This window comes from Etheostoma spectabile, chromosome 8, assembly GCF_008692095.1.
Source record: "Etheostoma spectabile isolate EspeVRDwgs_2016 chromosome 8, UIUC_Espe_1.0, whole genome shotgun sequence".
Classification (NCBI taxonomy): domain Eukaryota; kingdom Metazoa; phylum Chordata; class Actinopteri; order Perciformes; family Percidae; genus Etheostoma; species Etheostoma spectabile.
In genome coordinates this window covers 26,330,711-26,347,569 of record NC_045740.1, presented here as the reverse complement: position 1 = coordinate 26,347,569, position 16,859 = coordinate 26,330,711, and the positions used below count along the sequence as shown (strand labels likewise).

Below are 16,859 nucleotides of genomic sequence, written 5' to 3'. Positions count from 1 at the left end.
TGACACAAATGTTGGAAAAAAGCTTCAAAAACGATGAAAAAAAAACAACAAAAACATCAAGAAAAACTAATGAAATAAATTCACAAAGACTTCAGGAAAGTGACAAAAACTTAAACAGAGAAAAGCAACAAAAGTGAATTGCGGTTTCAATTTAAATTTTTGACCCAGAAAAAATAAAAGTTGCATGGTCGATTGGAAGACAACACAAGGGCCTATGTTATTTACATTTTCTTCTGTGACATGCATTTTAATTATACATGAAAAGAGTCTGTAGTGCACTGTGTTTTTATATTTCCTTTATCTGTTGACATGGGATCCTGTGATCTTCATGTTTTGGGGCCATATTATAGAAAGCGTGTTTTCTAACAATATCACACAGATCTATTTATTTTATTTTCACTTCTACAAGTTTTACTTGTCAACCGTACAACTACAATTGTCTGTTATTTGGAAACACCTGTAACCCACCCATTTCTTACCTACTCCATTCAAAAGTCAGTTAGGCATGGTTTGGCTGAATTGAAGAGAATTTTGTCTTTGCTCTACAGATGACCTGATGGCAGACCAAAGGATGGACATCTCGTCTACAATGACTGACTTCATGTCCCCGGGGTCCACTGACCTCATCTCTAGCTCCATCAGCACTCCTAGCATGGACTACACCCGCAAGAGGAAGGGCAGCACTACCGATTACCAGTAAGAACACCAGGAAGTAAAGAAAGAAGGAAAGACAAAAATGGATAAAGGAAGGCTGGAAAGACATATTGACAAGTAAATGAGAATGAAACAAACAAAAGTGAATTTAAATAAAAAGATTTTATAACAAGGCAGCAAATGGCCTTAAGGAAAAAAGGCAGGGTGGGAAGAAAGACCTGGGGAAGTAGGAGACCTGGAAAGCAGTGGAGGAAAGAAAGAAAGAAAAAAAAGAAATTTGTACTATTAAACGCTGACAATCACTTGGTTTCTACGCTGTAAATAATCACATGCTATACCTCACAATACCTTGATGACAAAAACTGATTAATGCATTTGTATCTCTTTGCAGAATTGATGGCTTCTCATTTGAGTAAGTTCAAACATGACTCAATGTCAATGGATTTAGCACAAAGTGTAATTTATAAAAATCTGAAATAGTAATCATCCACAATTGATTTTGCAACATGAAATAATGAATACACTGAAAAACAAATGTACTGACCCCAGTAAACCCCTTATGTCTTAAATATTTCATAAGTACTTTAGTTACTTTGATGTTTTCTGTTGTTCTTTATGAAACTTTTGTCTCCTGTCTCCCCTCCTTAGTGACATGGACCCGGACAAAGATAAACTGGGAAGGTAAGAGGCCTTCATTATCATGGTAATAGATTCAAGCAATGTTGTATATGCTGTAGTTTTATCATTCCTGTCATTGAAATGATCCAGTTTCACTTTTAAATCAGCTTAAAGGGTTGGTTCACCCAAATCATAATTAACATATTTTCTCACTCATCACTAGGGATATACCGTATTGGTCCAAATATAAGATTTTTTTTTTCTCCTGGAAGAAAAAGTGAGATTGTCTTAAATTTAAGGTCTGGACTTTTTATGTTAATACACCAACAACAACAGATGTTGCAAACAACACAAAACGAGTAAAACGCATGTGGCCCTCCTAACTGATGCGAGTCACCTCACAGCTAGCTAGTGCCAGGGCCTGAACCATGGAGAGACACAGCGATGGTCTTAAACAATGTCTCAGCTGGACTCAAGACAGCTGATGGGTGCGCTACAAAAAAGTCTTATATTCGGATATATATGTATATCAAAGTGGATACTTTTGGTTTTATTTGTCCAAAATCCATTTCTTGAAATGTCTGATGGCACACCTATGCAATGAAGGTGAATGGGACATGGAAAAATGACATTTAAAATTTTCAACCGCAACATCTGAACATTAGAACATCTCTTTTTCTTTCACATATCTCATTTTCATTGTTCTTTGGACCTGCTCTCTTCTATCTGATGGGAACGGGCCTCAAGACTACTAATACAGAGTTGTTCATAAGTAGCATATATGAGTAACCTGTGACATTAACCCATTTTTCTGTTATTAAGGTATTTTCTTAGGAACAAACAAAATTCTCAAACGGTCCAGGACTGTCATACAAGATGCTTTCAAGTTGTCTGTCTTCCTCCATAGGAGGAAAAATCTTGTTGATTTAAGAATTATATGTATATAAATTAGGAGTTTAAAATGTCCATTTGCTGTTGCTGTATCAGTTCAGTATCATGTGTGTTACCGGCTTGTTAATTTAATGAAAATTTTTTTTTGTTTAAGGGTTATAGCAAAGTAACATGTAACTTTTAAAATTCAGTGGTGCCATCTCAGATTCTCCTTTTGTAGCACACACACATGATGCAGTCACTGTAGATAACCTTTTTGCAATTTAAGAATGCCTGTCATGGTACTGTTCTGCAGTGATCCAATGTTGACAGCTGTAGTTATATTTTTGGACACTGCTTTTGCCTGCTGATTTCCAACAGCAGGACTTAAAGCTTTGCACTGTTAAGTTTTTTATTTTTTTGTGAATATTTCTTGACTGTAAATAGAGTGAACCATGTAGCCTTATTATGTGTATAAAACACATTTATGAGGATTTAAAATGTATTAAGAGAATTTGGTGACTCTGACTTGAAGGACTCAAGCAACCAAAAACCTTAAAGTTTCTTCCCTCTTAAACAATCCCTTTTTTGCCAATTTCCCCTCTCTAATATATCTTTGTTTGTCTTTCCAGTGACCAACAGGGCAGGATTAAGAATGCCAGGTATAAAAACTCCTTTCCGTTCTCTCTCTCATCCCCCCCTCCTTCTAATCTTTCTTGCATGCATTAAATGCCCCTCTGTCTGATTGGGAACAGAGAGTGCTTTGTTTACATTGATAATGAGAAACTTTATACATTGAAGTGTATAGATTCAAGCATTATGTTCAAGTAAGTGACTGTAAGAGCGTACCTGATGGCTAATGACAAGCTCTCTTTGTGATGTGTGGAAAGTACCATCTTTAGTAGCAGCTAGTGAAGACAGAACACAAAAGTTGGATAGACCTTTGGATGTCTTCTTACAGTCCTGAAAGATAGACATAACACTGAAGCATTTCATCTTTCATCTTTAGAGAGCAGTGTGTTCTTAGCGTTGATTCATTGTCATGGTAGACAAGAGTGCAAGGATAATTTGCATTGCAAGAATGCAGCCCATTGAAGGATAACTTGCCTTATCTTGCATTCCGGTTGCATGCAGCCTCTGTATTCTGTCTTTTATACAAATCCAAAATGATTTTCTTTTCCTTTGGATTTATGCTGGACAGATTGGAAAAGAGAAGAACAGTCCGTGTAAGATCACTCTCTGTTAATGTCTGATACTTATCTTTCTACAGAGAGGCTCACAGCCAGATCGAGAAGCGTCGCAGGGACAAGATGAACAGCTTCATCGACGAGCTGGCGTCACTGGTGCCCACCTGTAACGCCATGTCCCGCAAACTTGACAAGCTGACGGTCCTGCGCATGGCTGTCCAGCACATGAAGACACTCCGAGGTTAGTAAATCGCTGGAGATGGCTCAATTTATGAGGGGTTTACATAAGCTTTGGTTGGTACTGCCTGAATATAATACTGCCAACATACTATATTTGTACTGCATTCATGTACTGTACACAGCTGTCAAAAGAGCCACGTGGGAAATGTCTACTTAAGAATTGCAACAACATTAATAGCTCTTTGGCACAGCTTACTATATCTATTCATGAATGGGAAAATAAAGGTGCTTCACGTAGAGATTGGATCAGAGATTGAACTGCACGATTAGTCAAATCATTTTTTTGTTGAGTGACGAAAATAAGACTAAAAAAAAAAATTGTTTTCTTCAGCTCTGGCAAAGCCCACAACCTCGGCACTGAGGTATTTCTTAAAGTAGTCCGCTACTATAAAAACGTTTTTCCCCACATAAGGCCCGGCAGGGAGTCAATTTAGGCCTGGCTGAAGTAGCCTGTTATCACCTTTGAGCAGCAAAGAAGGTGTAGGATTGTTTTTTTTCAAAAAAGGAATAAAGGAAGACAGTTGGTTATAAAAGCCAGAGACTTCATCAGCTAAGCAAATAATAAATGATTCACTCGTTATCGATCATCAATCATGTTGACCATCTAAATATATGTAATAGCCATAAAATTCTTTAGTAAAACTGTCTGTTTACTAGAATTTTGGATTAGTTAAAGTAGACGGAAGAATAGCTACTTATAACTTTCACTTAAGAAGGCTCACAAACTCTTTGAGCTGTTACAGTGTGTGCATTTTCATTTTTGAATAGCTACAGGTGTGAGTGGTGTGTTCACTGTTGTGTTCAGGTGCAGCCAACCCCTACACAGAGGCCAACTACAAGCCTTCCTTCCTTTCAGATGATGAACTGAAGCACTTGATATTAAGGGTGAGTGCAGTTCAAATGATTAGGCATCCAATACATACACAGTGTCAATTAAGTAATCTAGAAAAACAGCGTAGTGTAATTGGGTGCCGGGGGGGGGGGGTTAAACTCTTGATTTTTTGCATTGTGTTGTGATGATGATGATGGTGACCTAATGGCTGACGGTTAGACTCCCAACGAAACAAACACTAATGATAATTTATTGCTTACAAGCACTTCAGGATCTGGGGGATACAAGCCCGGCCTCAGTAAAACTAGCCAATGTAAAATAAAATAAACAAAGGGAACTTCCAACACTGGTGAGGGATTTATGTAGCCAAGCTCAACTATAATACAACTACTATTCTATATTAACTGATGTACAGGATCAACGGTCCATTATCCAAGATTTAGATTTAGCGTTAAAAAAACTACATTACAATTCACCCAAAGGTACTAATGATACAGATGGATATTTACACACAGATTATTACTCTATTACTTATTAACATTTACAGGTTTTATCAGTTTTTACTACAGTCACACACTCACCTGAGGGATACAAGCCTGGTCTGACTTGTATCCCCCAGTGATGGGCTTCATAGCTGCAACGTTACCTTAGGCACTGTAACCTAGTAACCTATTAATAAATAAAAATAACTGAAAATATGAAAATAGCACAACATGGTCACCTTACAACTACCAAATAGAGGTCAAATTACTGACAAAAATAATTAAAGCTTAAATTGTGTATTTAATATAACATTCAAGAGGGATATGTTACAGTAGCACAGTACTTGATTCACCATGCAGTCTGCATGGTACTCTTTTTACTATTCATTTTCATCATTTGTCGCCAGTCTTGCCCACTAATTATGCTACTCTATTATGTACTATTATGTACATATTCAAATATTTGTTATTTTTACTTTATTCGTGTTATTATTTCATGTATATTGTATGTATGTATATTTTTCCTAGTATTTCATTTATATTTATATTTTGTGCTTTGTGACTGATTTTGCTGCTGTAACACAGGAATTTCCCATTTTTCTTGGGATCAATAAACATCTATCTATCTATCTATCTATCTATCTATCTATCTACTCAAAACTTCAAGCAGCTAAATTATACTGTGTATCCTTATATTGGACCAAAGAAGGGATTTTTGAAGATTTCATTTTTTTGTGTTTTCTATAAAGAAAACTAATTTGTGGAATGCCCCATATTTATTCCAGTGTTTTGTTTGTTTGATAATGCAGGCTGCTGATGGTTTCCTTTTTGTGGTTGGGTGCGACCGCGGAAAGATCCTCTTTGTTTCCGAATCAGTCTACAAGATCCTTAACTACAGCCAGGTAAGGAGGAATTTGTCAATCAGAGAAAAAGGGTTGTCCATTTACTGCTTGTTACTCAAAAAGATAATGTTGATAACCTGTTTAGCCATCTTAAGTAATTGTTAAGCCTCTCAGCCTTGAAGAACTTATATTATGTGTCATACTTGAAACTTTTTCTATCCTTCATCACGTGAGTCACTTTGCAAATTACAGGATCCCATAGTGTTGACCTTTTTATTTGGCAATTTCCTGGGGCAGCGGAGTAATCACAGAAGTGGAACCTCAAGGCTATAGACCAATTTTTATATAAAATATTCAAATTGCCTTGCAATTTCCCAGTAAAGCTACCACATGAAATAACTAACATAGCATTTATCACAGCGCTGACTTTAGAGAAGTTAATGTTGTTTATGGAAGTAGTAGTAGATGTTTTTAGTAGTTCTGTCCTCGTCCATATTGTTATGTTCCTTTCCTCTATTCCCTTTTTCACTCGTATATTCCACCCTCTGCGTCCAGAACGACCTGATAGGTCAGAGCCTGTTTGACTACCTACACCCCAAGGACATTGCCAAGGTCAAAGAGCAGCTGTCCTCTTCTGATACGGCCCCACGAGAGAGACTCATTGATGCTAAAAGTAAGTCCAAACACACATTATCTATTGTGTAGCATTGAAATCTAGTTAATGTCGATCTCTTGTGTGTTCCACCCTTCCACTCTGAGCTTACATCTTAATCTGTTGTGTCCTTGCGGTACCAGGCAAAACTGTAGCTATCAGCAATCTCAAGGCTGCCTTATGTCCCAATAAAATAATATTTGTTGTGATACAGCACCTGGTTGTATTGTCTGTTTGTTGAGCTAGTGCCGTGCCCACTTTGAGCGTGTGCCTGTTTCGTACAGGCTGCATTGCTTGGTTCCCAGTAGTTTTTTCTCCACAACGTTATCTTAACAAGCACGGTTAAATCAGGTGCTGATTTTGAGGATTGTTTTTTGTGTATTATAATATTATTATAATATCAACTATGCAAATTATTAACAACATACCTAAGTAAAATAAATAAATAGCCAAAGCTATACCATTTCTGTTTTGTTGTAACAAAATACTGTTGAAAACAAACAGAACTGATCCGAGAGCGTCTCCACCGCTTCCACCTGCAGGTTGTCAGCTGTTTGTCTGCCTGTTATACTCTTGGATGGCCGATTTAACTAAATGTGTCACGTAGCTCTCCACAAGCAGAAAAAAGAGGAGCTTAAAATGCAACTTTCAATGTGATCTGTTAATCTAGACAGGAAGGATAATTCTGGGAGTTGGAAGGGGTGTGTCTCAATTCTGCCTTCTCACAGCACGACACACGATTGTGGATCTAAGTGTTGCGCTTTCGGTTTTATATTGCATATCGTTACATCCCTACTAGTAATACTTGAATACATTTTCTCAATGGAAAAACTAAGACTGCATGGATACAAATGGCTGAAATGGGCATCAATCAAGACTTAAAATAGAGGCACTGAAAATAGAAAGAATAATTGAATTTGGCTAGAGGAGTTTCAGACTGATGAATGTTATAAGAATATATTTAGAGTTCTGAGAATGATGAAAAAAATGTCAGCTTCCACATTGCAGACAATAATGCAATAATGTTTTAAAAGCATCTGCACTGAACATTAAAAGCCATTAGGTTGAAGAAAAAGCAACCTGTTGCTATGATAACTATTTATATGTTTGGGCATTTGCAGCTGGTCTTCCAGTGAAGACAGACATCACCCCCGGTCCATCTAGACTCTGTTCTGGAGCCAGAAGGTCATTTTTCTGCAGGATGAAGTGCAACAGGCCGTCTGTCAAAGTAGAGGATAAAGACTTTCCCTCCACCTGCTCTAAGAAAAAAGGTACGGTACTGTTTGTTCTCCTAAAATTGGAATTAGTTCACCCACAACCGTCCTCTTCCCCTAACATGTAAGGCTGCCTCCCTTGTGGAGGAAGCTTTGTGCTACTCAAGGCATCTCCCCATTTCGGATCAGTTTTCATCTTTGAGTGACAGTCAAGGGCTCTTCTCTACATTCAGCCTTTACCTGATGTACTTAAAGATAACTACCATTTTTTTTTAACCTGGAGCCTATTTTCCTATGTTTTTGTATCTATGTGACTGATGGAAACAACAAACAAATCTTTAACTTGGTCCAGTATTAAGCGAGAACGCTGCAGTCGGCAGCAGCAAAACAAGCTGCAATGTAAGTTAACAGTGCCATTGTTCAGCTTGTATTTACCTTCACAAAAGTGCTCAGTTTACCACTGACAAGCTAAGATTGATATTCTGAGCATTTTTTGAAAGGGTTCAGACAACAGAAGCCCGCTGTGCGCTCTCACACCTCAATGGTCGGTTTCACCGTCCTGCCTCTTCATTAAAGGGGACGGGAGCGTTGCCACTTTAAGGTCAAACCCTTTTTTATGCCGAAAGTTTTCAAGAGCTCTTTTCGGTCAAGGTAGTTTTCCCTTGAGGGGTTTATTCCTCTGAAGCGCAGGATCAGAAAAACACAGATGCTGTTTGTGCACTACAGAGATCTCTCCCAAGGCATGGCGCTTTCAAAGCAGCATCTGTCTCACTTGTTGTGCGAAGCTTCACCCGGGCCTATAGCACGGAAGTAGCGGAGCCCCTCAGGGCATCTGAGCACATTCCACGAGAGTGCCGTCTGCGGCCCTTTTTAAGAGCACGACAATAGCCGGCATCTGTGCAGCAGCTTCCTGGACATCCCCATGTCCATTCATCCGTTTCTATCATCGTGATATGTCCGAGTCCTCCATGACTGTTGGATGTGTTTTTTTCCTGCTCTCTCCATCCCTCCTGCACTGGGTTGCTAAGAGGAATGTAAGTGTTCTGCAGTTACTAATCCTGATATTGATTTTATCATTATTAAAACACCCAATCACGACATGGGCCAAATACAAATATTATTTGATACATTGACTTGCCGTGCACATAAGAAGAGTGATTAGACTATGTTCTGCTTGTGGAACCTGTCGCAGGTAGCATTGACTACATCAGCGAAGTCTATACAAAACAGAATGATAGTTACGTTATTGTAACTCCAGATTCTATGAGCATAGCGTCCTAAGATTCGGGCCACCTGCTTGGCTGAAGAAAAATGCTGATGTTGGGAGCGGAGCTACAATTCTGAACCTCTAATATACAGTATCTGCGCACGTAATAGAGGCCCTTGCCGAGGTAAAGGGCGCAAGTGCCTACTTCCACCCAATATAGTCCCAAGTAAATATCTGCCTAGGAAATCGTCTAGTCTTAATCTGCATTGCTATTTGTACTCGTTGTGAATATGCAGGCCAAAATAAGTAATTAGGTTTTGTTTTTGTTGGGTTACTTTTACTGACAATATGCTAACCGGCAAAATAGGATTCCATACGCTAAACTGAGCTAGCGTTGGCGCTTCAGGACTAAGAGAAAAGGACTGAGAAAAAAATGCGTTTGCCCGCCTACATAAATATAGTGGAGATGGTGAGTAACCTTATTTCAACAATCGGTGGCCTCTTCCTTTAAAACTGCAGTGGTAATGTCAACGTAAATGACTAAAGCCTATTTAGCAATGAATACCTGTGCTTAGTGTGTTTCACCTTTGTTTCTGACTGGGAGTAGCAGTGACTCATGTTTTTCAGCAGCAGATTTAGTGTTTTGGGGGGCCCCAGGCAACCACTATCTTCCTTTATTTTTCACCCTTTTTCTAACTGGGAATATTGGTCTTTGCAGTGGTAGAAAAATGTTTTCTTTTTAAAGTTTAACTATACCACACAGTACAAGTACTGCATTCAAATGTTTACTTACGAGTGAAGAGTGAAAGAGGCATTATCAGCATCATCTACTTACAGTACATGTACATGTTCAAATATGGGCTTTCTACTCTAATGATGCTAGATAGATTAATTAATAATAATGCATCATGTTTTAATTGTTGTTATTGTAAGTAAAATCTTAATCTGCAACATAACCAGCTATATTTTTCTGTCAAGTAAATGTAATGTATGTTTTCCTCTGAAGTAAAAGTACACAGTTAGTCAGTAATATGCAATTGAGATGCATATTTTGTAAGTGCTTTGGGGGGCCTACTGTAAGTTATTTCAGGGTACAATGTGTTAAAATAGTAACATATTCAATTTTTTTAAATCTAAATACCATGATGAATTTATAGCTGTTAATATGTGCTAATACATTAGGCAGTTGCCCACCTCACCTAATGGTTGTGATTTCACAACTACATTATATATATATATATATATAAAATGTGTGTGTGTGTGTGTATAAAAAGGGCTTCTACAGTGCCGCTACAGTCATTCCCCGGTTGCAATGACAGTGCACAGGCTCTGAGAGCGTATATGCAGAAGACTCGGAAATGCTGACCAATCAGAGCAGACCAGGTTTTTTTTCTGGGATGGGGGCTTAAAGAGACAGATGCTAAAACGGTCCGTTTCAGACAGAAGACAGATATAGGTATATTTAGACAGACAGTATGAAACACAATGTGTTTTTTGAACATTAAAGGATGTAAACATGTTATAATAGAAACCCCAAATACAAGTATAAACCTGAAAATGACCATGTTATGGGATCTTTAAAGTTTTGTTTCACATGTGTAGTTCAAAAGGAATGTTATTAATTTATCTGTTTTTAATCATAATTAAACCCTTCAAGACGTCATTAAAAATCCTAAATAGGTTTTTGCAATCAGGTTTTGTTACAGTTTCAAATATGATCAGCCCAACCCTCTAACACTGTCTCTGCCTAACTCCTCCCATCTTCACAGCGGACCGTAAGAGCTTCTGCACTATTCACAGCACGGGATACCTAAAGAGCTGGCCGCCCACCAAGATGGGTCTCGACGAGGATAACGAGCCCGACAATGAGGGCTGCAACCTGAGCTGCCTGGTAGCCATAGGCCGCCTGCACCCCCACATTGTCCCCCAACCCAGCCTGGCAGACATCAGGGTAAAGCCCACAGAGTACGTCTCGCGGCACGCCATCGATGGCAAATTTGTCTTCGTTGACCAGAGGTGAGAACATTCAGCAAGGTTGATCTAACATAAAGTTCAACTTTTTCAACATATTGTATATAAATTTAAATATTGTATAAGTGATTTTGTGTGTGTAGTGCGAAGGGGCTATAACTTAGATTTCATTGCACAATGCTGTGTTGAACAAAAAAACAAAACACTAAGTGGATCTGTTTGTATTAGCCACGTGACTATAGGTGTATATATATATATATATATATACACTCACCGGCCACTTTATTAGGTACCCCATGATAGTAACGGGTTGGACCCCTTTGCCTTCAGAACTGTCAATTCTTCGTGGCATAGATTCAACAAGGTGCTGGAAGCTTCCTCAGGGAGTTTGGTCATATTGACATGATGGATCACACAGTTGCCGCAGATTTGTCGGCTGCACATCCATGATGCGAATCTCCCGTCCACACATCCCAAAGATGCTCTATTGGATTGAGATCTGGTGATGTGGAGGCCATTTGAGTACAGCGAACTCATTGTCATGTCAAGAACCAGTCTGTGATGATTCCAGCTTTATGACATGGCGCATATCCTGCTGAAAGTAGCCATCAGAAGTTGGGTAAATTATGGTCATAAGGGATGGACATGGTCAGCAAAAATACTCAGGTAGGCTGTGCGTTGCAACGATGCTCAATGGTACCAAGGGGCCAAAGAGTGCCAAGAAAATATTCCCCACACCATGACACACCACCACCAGCCTGAACCGTTGATACAAGGACAGATGGATCCATGCTTTATGTTGTAGACGCCAAATTCTGACCCTACCATCGACTGTCGCAGCAGAAATCGAGACTCATCAGACAGGCAAAGTTTTTCCAATCTTCTATTGTCCAATTTCGATGAGCTTGTGCAAATTGTAGTCCAGTTCCTGTTCTTAGCTGAGGAGTGGCACCGATGTGGTCTTCTGCTGCTGTAGCCATCTGCCTCAAAGTTCGACGTACTGTGCGTTCAGAGATGCTCTTCTGCCCACCTTGGTTGTAACGGGTGGTTATTTGAGTCATGTTGCCTTCTATCAGCTCGAACCAGTCTGGCCATTCTCCTCTGACCTCTGGCATCAACAAGGCATTTCGCCCACAGAACTGCCGCTCACTGGATGTTTTTAGTTTTTCGGACCATTCTCTGTAAACCCTAGAGATGGTTGTGCGTGAAAATCCCAGTAGATTAGCAGTTTCTGAAATACTCAGACCAGCCCTTCTGCACCAACAATCATGCCACGTTCAAAGTCATCAAATCACCTTTCTTCCCCATACTGATGCTCGGTTTGAACTGCAGGGATTCTCTTGACCATGTCTACATGCCTAAATGCACTGAGTTGCCGCATGTGATTGGCTTGCTAGAAATTAAGTGTTAACGAGCAGTTGGACAGGTGTACCTATTAAAGTGGCCGGTATATATATCTATCAGGTATATGTTAAAAATATCAACGGACCAACAACTAGAGATTGAACAGAATATGCCTTTTATTGTTACTATACACATGTACAATGAGATTAAAAGCAACTCCTTTCCCAGTGCCAACATATACAGTACGTAAAAATATAACAACATGAAATTAAATAAGTTGTGCAAAAATAAGGGGGGACAATTGAGACACAGTATACATATGAAAAATGCGAATGATTTTCTATACAGTGTGGGTTATTGCACATTATTTGAATATTTAAAAAAATTGTAATAATAATTTATAACAATAACTTATTTCACCAGTAAATTTCTGGTAAATGACAAAAACAACTACTAGATGGAAAAAGGGTATTTTACAATAACTTTATAACTTTTTTTAAATTTATTGTCACGCTGTGGCCTCTCCTCTGCTCTAGGCAGGTGCTGAGCTCCTCCAACTATGCTTTTTACTAGTGCAATAAAATCTTTATAAATCTGTAATCTGAGTAAATATTTTGCTCATCAAGCATACATGTCAACACTTTGCCTGCTTTTCCGTTTGGATCCATAGAGTCTTACTGCGCTCCTTATGGAAATGGATAGGCAGACAAGTGTTGCAATCTACACTTGCTATGGTTAATACTCAATTAGCATAGTTGTAACTTTATAGGCTGGCTCAAGGAAAAAATATACCTGACGGTACCTGATACATCATACATCTGATCTGTCCACAGTCTCATCCAGTAGTGGAGGAGAAAGACATGTGTATAAATATATAAATGGCATGTGTATAAACATATACACGCGCTAGCTTGGCTAATGGCAAATTGTTCCAAACAAGCTAAAACAAAAGTCTATCTGTAAATGTCTAACTGTTTAGCATAGTTTGCCACATATCTTAAAATTAGGCAAATTCAAAACTTAGCTGCTGGCTGAGACAGCTGCAGGGAATCAGAGCAGCAGAGGGCGGAGGACAGAGGACTGGAGGAAGGATGATACTGACTGATGTCTGTGTTCATTCTTTCTAAACTTCACTCAGTATGTTGATATCAGGAATAGTATTTAAGTTATTGCCTTTTAGATTAGTTTCCAGCGAGAGATTATTGAGTTGAAGACTCAGTGTGTGCGCAAAACTAAATGGTGCACAGTGCAAATGACTGGACTATTACTGCATCGGTTGGCAGCTTGAAAATATTTATTTCTAAAAATAGATAGCAAGAGTTCACCAGTTTTCTGTGGGTTCAAGCTGGCCGTGTAGGGTGTGTGGGGGCTGCATATTTTCTTGCTGCCAAAGAAATGGAGAGTGATGATGCATGGCCCATCAGTGCAAACAAAAGGATACAAACGTTCAGAGTGCCGGTTTGGCGGTTATAGTAGCCCTAACAAGCCTGTGGGTTATAGTGTTAATTGCTGGCCTTGTCTTTGCTGCGGATCAACAACTTCTTTGCTTTCCTCCTCGTTCTGAGGAGCCACACATCAGCAACTGGAAATTAACACAACCTTTCTTTGTCTGTCTATCTGTCTGTCCCTTCAGAGCCACAGCCATCCTAGCCTACTTGCCCCAGGAGCTGCTGGGAACCTCCTTCTATGAGTATTTCCACCAGGATGACATTGGCCACCTGGCAGAGTGCCACAGACAAGGTACCTGCTGTGGGATAGACAAGATATCTTCATAGGTTTCAATAGTGAAGCGACTGAATGAAGTAAATGTGTCAAGTCTTCAGTATTCATGTTCCCATCAATGTATTTTTTTGCGCATTTTGAAGTATTGCTTTAGAAAATGTTCACATTCAAAATTTGGAAAAGCTCACTTGAGGTGGTTTTTGCCTTTTTCGAAAAAGAGTTGATGATGTGCGAAATGGGAGATGTAATCAGCTTTGCCAAATAAGTTGTAAGGTAGTGAACATGTAACCCACATGACTATAGTCCAGGTATCCATCGGATGGGGGAAGGATTGGGTCGGGATGGTTGCTGTACACAAACTAGGGCTGTCCGTAAGCCGTAAACGGGCAAGAGGCGGTAAACTGCAGTAAAAACCCAGTGTCAATGGGTGTCAATGTGTGTCAATGTGTGTCAATGACACACATGTTCCAAATGCGCTGTATAAATATCCAAAGAATGGCTCTAAAACCTGAATAATACTGGAATATCCCACATGTCTTATATTCGGACAAAGGCCTTATTTGGAATATCTAACCGGAATATGCTGTTTACATGACCCGTATCAAATTTGGAACATTTTCATGTGGCACTGAATGTATGAATCTTTTTACTTACCACACTGATGATGCTCTCAACAGTGCTGCAGATGAGAGAGAAGATCAACACCAACTGTTACAAATTCAAGATCAAAGACGGCTCTTTCATCACACTGAGGAGCCGATGGTTTAGCTTCATGAACCCCTGGACCAAGGAGGTGGAGTACATTGTCTCCACCAACACTGTTGTGTCGTAAGTAGACAAAACTCACACCTCATATAACTGATGAAGTACATACTTGGCTGTGAAATTTCAGAACATTTCTTGTGTGTTATTTTCTCCAGGTGTCCTATCATGGAAGGATCCGATTATCCTCAATCCGCTGCCTCACCACAGAGTATGGACAGTGTTCTCACCTCAGAGGGTAAAATACTAATTTAAACAAATGCACAGCACTCCTTTACACCTGGCTGATTTATAAATTAAAAAAATAAAAACAGCCACTGTCAATAATCCACCACTGGGAATCCTGTATCTTTCACAAAGGATAAAATGTTTTTTTCCTGATTGCTGTTGATTGGTAGGTGGAGGAAGGAGGGCACTGCAGACAGTCCCTGGCATCCCTGGTGGCACAAGAGCAGGAGCCGGCAAAATTGGACGCATGATTGCAGAGGAAGTGATGGAGATCCAGAGGTGGGAGAAGAAATCAGTGTATTTCAATTTCAAAACCAGTAAAGCTTGCAAAGTCTGTTGGTCCTTGACTGGAAAATCCCTGTGGTCTAGGTTTTAATGTAGATGAAGATGATAAAGGCGACACAGAGGCATTATGGCATGATTTATCACACATCAAGCTGCTGTACATGCTTGGCAAATGGGAAACTCGTATGATATAGCATGTACAGGATTCAAGCTTTTTATAGAATATTTCACATTTAATGAATTGAACAATATTGGATCATTTAAAAAAACATTTGACGATAAAATGAAGAAGTACCAGAAGGGATTCACTGTGTAAAATAGGACGGTGAGTGTACACTGCAGGCTCCCCACTTAGTTCTGAGTCCTCCAGACTAACACTGACTCAGATGGCTGCTGTGATGCTAAAAATATATCAATTGTCTCCATTGATAGATGTGTTATCTACTTATTGCCATAGCAACACCGACACATTCCAATAAACGTGTTGAAAATTGCTTTATGTAGGTCACATTTGCACCTGTTATCCAAGTGATGAACCATGACTCATTGCTGTTTTTTGGCAATTGAGGTTAATGGTAAGGAAATAAAATCTATGAATTGTAGAGTGTATTTCAGAGTCATTGCAACCATCTGTGTCTCTATCAGGATTCGAGGCTCCTCTCCCTCCAGCTGTGGCTCCAGCCCTCTGAACATCACCAGCACCCCTCCACCTGACACATGCTCCCCAGGGGGCAAGAAGGTAACACACAGCAGAGATAGCCACACACAAATCTTTTGGAAAGTGACTTACTTGCTTTCTTACAAAACCGCCAGCAGCTGGTTAGCTAAGCTTAACATAAAGAATGGAAACAAGTGGCACAGCTGGCCTGGCTCTGTCAAAAGGCAACAAAATCCATCTACCAGCACGTCTAAAAGATCACTAATTAACATTTCATAACTTGTTGCCAGACAACCAGTGGAAACTCTAGGAAGTCACTGAAAAAGTGAATAAGAGCATTTTCCCAAAATATCACGCAACTAAAGTTAAAAATAAGATATTTGACACGTAAAATAAACTAATGCTGATCTATCGATTTGAAAGTTGCTGATCCAAAGTATCAAGATCTGGGAAACCAGTCAGTATCTCGGGTTAGGGTTCATCCACGTCGTCCTAACCTTAACGTATTATTAATATTATTATTTAATATTAACGTATTGTTCGGGGCATCAATTTCAGTTCACTTTTGGATCACTCACTTGTTGCAATGTTGCCTGAGGTGAAGTTGGTGTTGACTGAAATTGAATTGAAATTAAATTAAATTGAAATGCCAGGAAAGTGCCAATTTAACAATGTCTGGCTTCACTTGGACAAATATGAGACTTAGCACGAGAACGTCCAGGACCCAAGTAAAGCAAGATACGTTTTAAGAGCATTGACATCTCTAATATGGGAGAAGCAGCGCTAACTAGCCATGCTAAACGCGGCAAGCACTAGGCAGTTGTGGCTGTGCATGAAGGCATGACCATCACTAGCTTCTTATTTCCAATGTTACTAGACAAGACACATTAAGGACAGAGGTATCGTGGGCGTTAAAAGTCGCAAACTCCCACTGTTCTTTTAAATCATGCAGCCAAATTTGCATGTGGGGAACGTAAGTGTGCCTACTTATGTAGTTTTGGATTGGCTTCTTTTTTTAAAGACAGTTGCTACACAGATTCATGGAAATTTGCCAAAAAGTTACGAAAGAGAGAGAGAGAGAGAGAGAGAGA

General features: G+C 39.4%; 1 protein-coding gene across 3 annotated transcripts in view; it reads left to right on the top strand.

Moving 5' to 3' along the window:
* LOC116693952 (aryl hydrocarbon receptor nuclear translocator-like protein 1) overlaps window positions 1-16,859 on the top strand; it is a 31,832-nt gene that overhangs the window by 13,489 nt on the left and 1,484 nt on the right. For 2 of the 3 annotated variants that reach the window (XM_032523329.1, XM_032523330.1), the window contains exons 4-18: window positions 549-696; window positions 1,046-1,066; window positions 1,303-1,335; window positions 2,775-2,804; window positions 3,413-3,570; window positions 4,375-4,454; window positions 5,693-5,785; window positions 6,281-6,398; window positions 7,499-7,648; window positions 10,568-10,814; window positions 13,747-13,853; window positions 14,513-14,663; window positions 14,756-14,835; window positions 14,996-15,104; window positions 15,756-15,849. In XM_032523329.1, the coding sequence (XP_032379220.1) occupies window positions 549-696; window positions 1,046-1,066; window positions 1,303-1,335; window positions 2,775-2,804; window positions 3,413-3,570; window positions 4,375-4,454; window positions 5,693-5,785; window positions 6,281-6,398; window positions 7,499-7,648; window positions 10,568-10,814; window positions 13,747-13,853; window positions 14,513-14,663; window positions 14,756-14,835; window positions 14,996-15,104; window positions 15,756-15,849 (1,619 nt within the window). Of the gene's footprint in view, window positions 1-548; window positions 772-1,045; window positions 1,067-1,302; window positions 1,336-2,774; window positions 2,805-3,412; window positions 3,571-4,374; window positions 4,455-5,692; window positions 5,786-6,280; window positions 6,399-7,498; window positions 7,649-10,567; window positions 10,815-13,746; window positions 13,854-14,512; window positions 14,664-14,755; window positions 14,836-14,995; window positions 15,105-15,755; window positions 15,850-16,859 lie in introns of those variants that run through there. The other variant, XM_032523331.1, reaches the window with a different exon arrangement.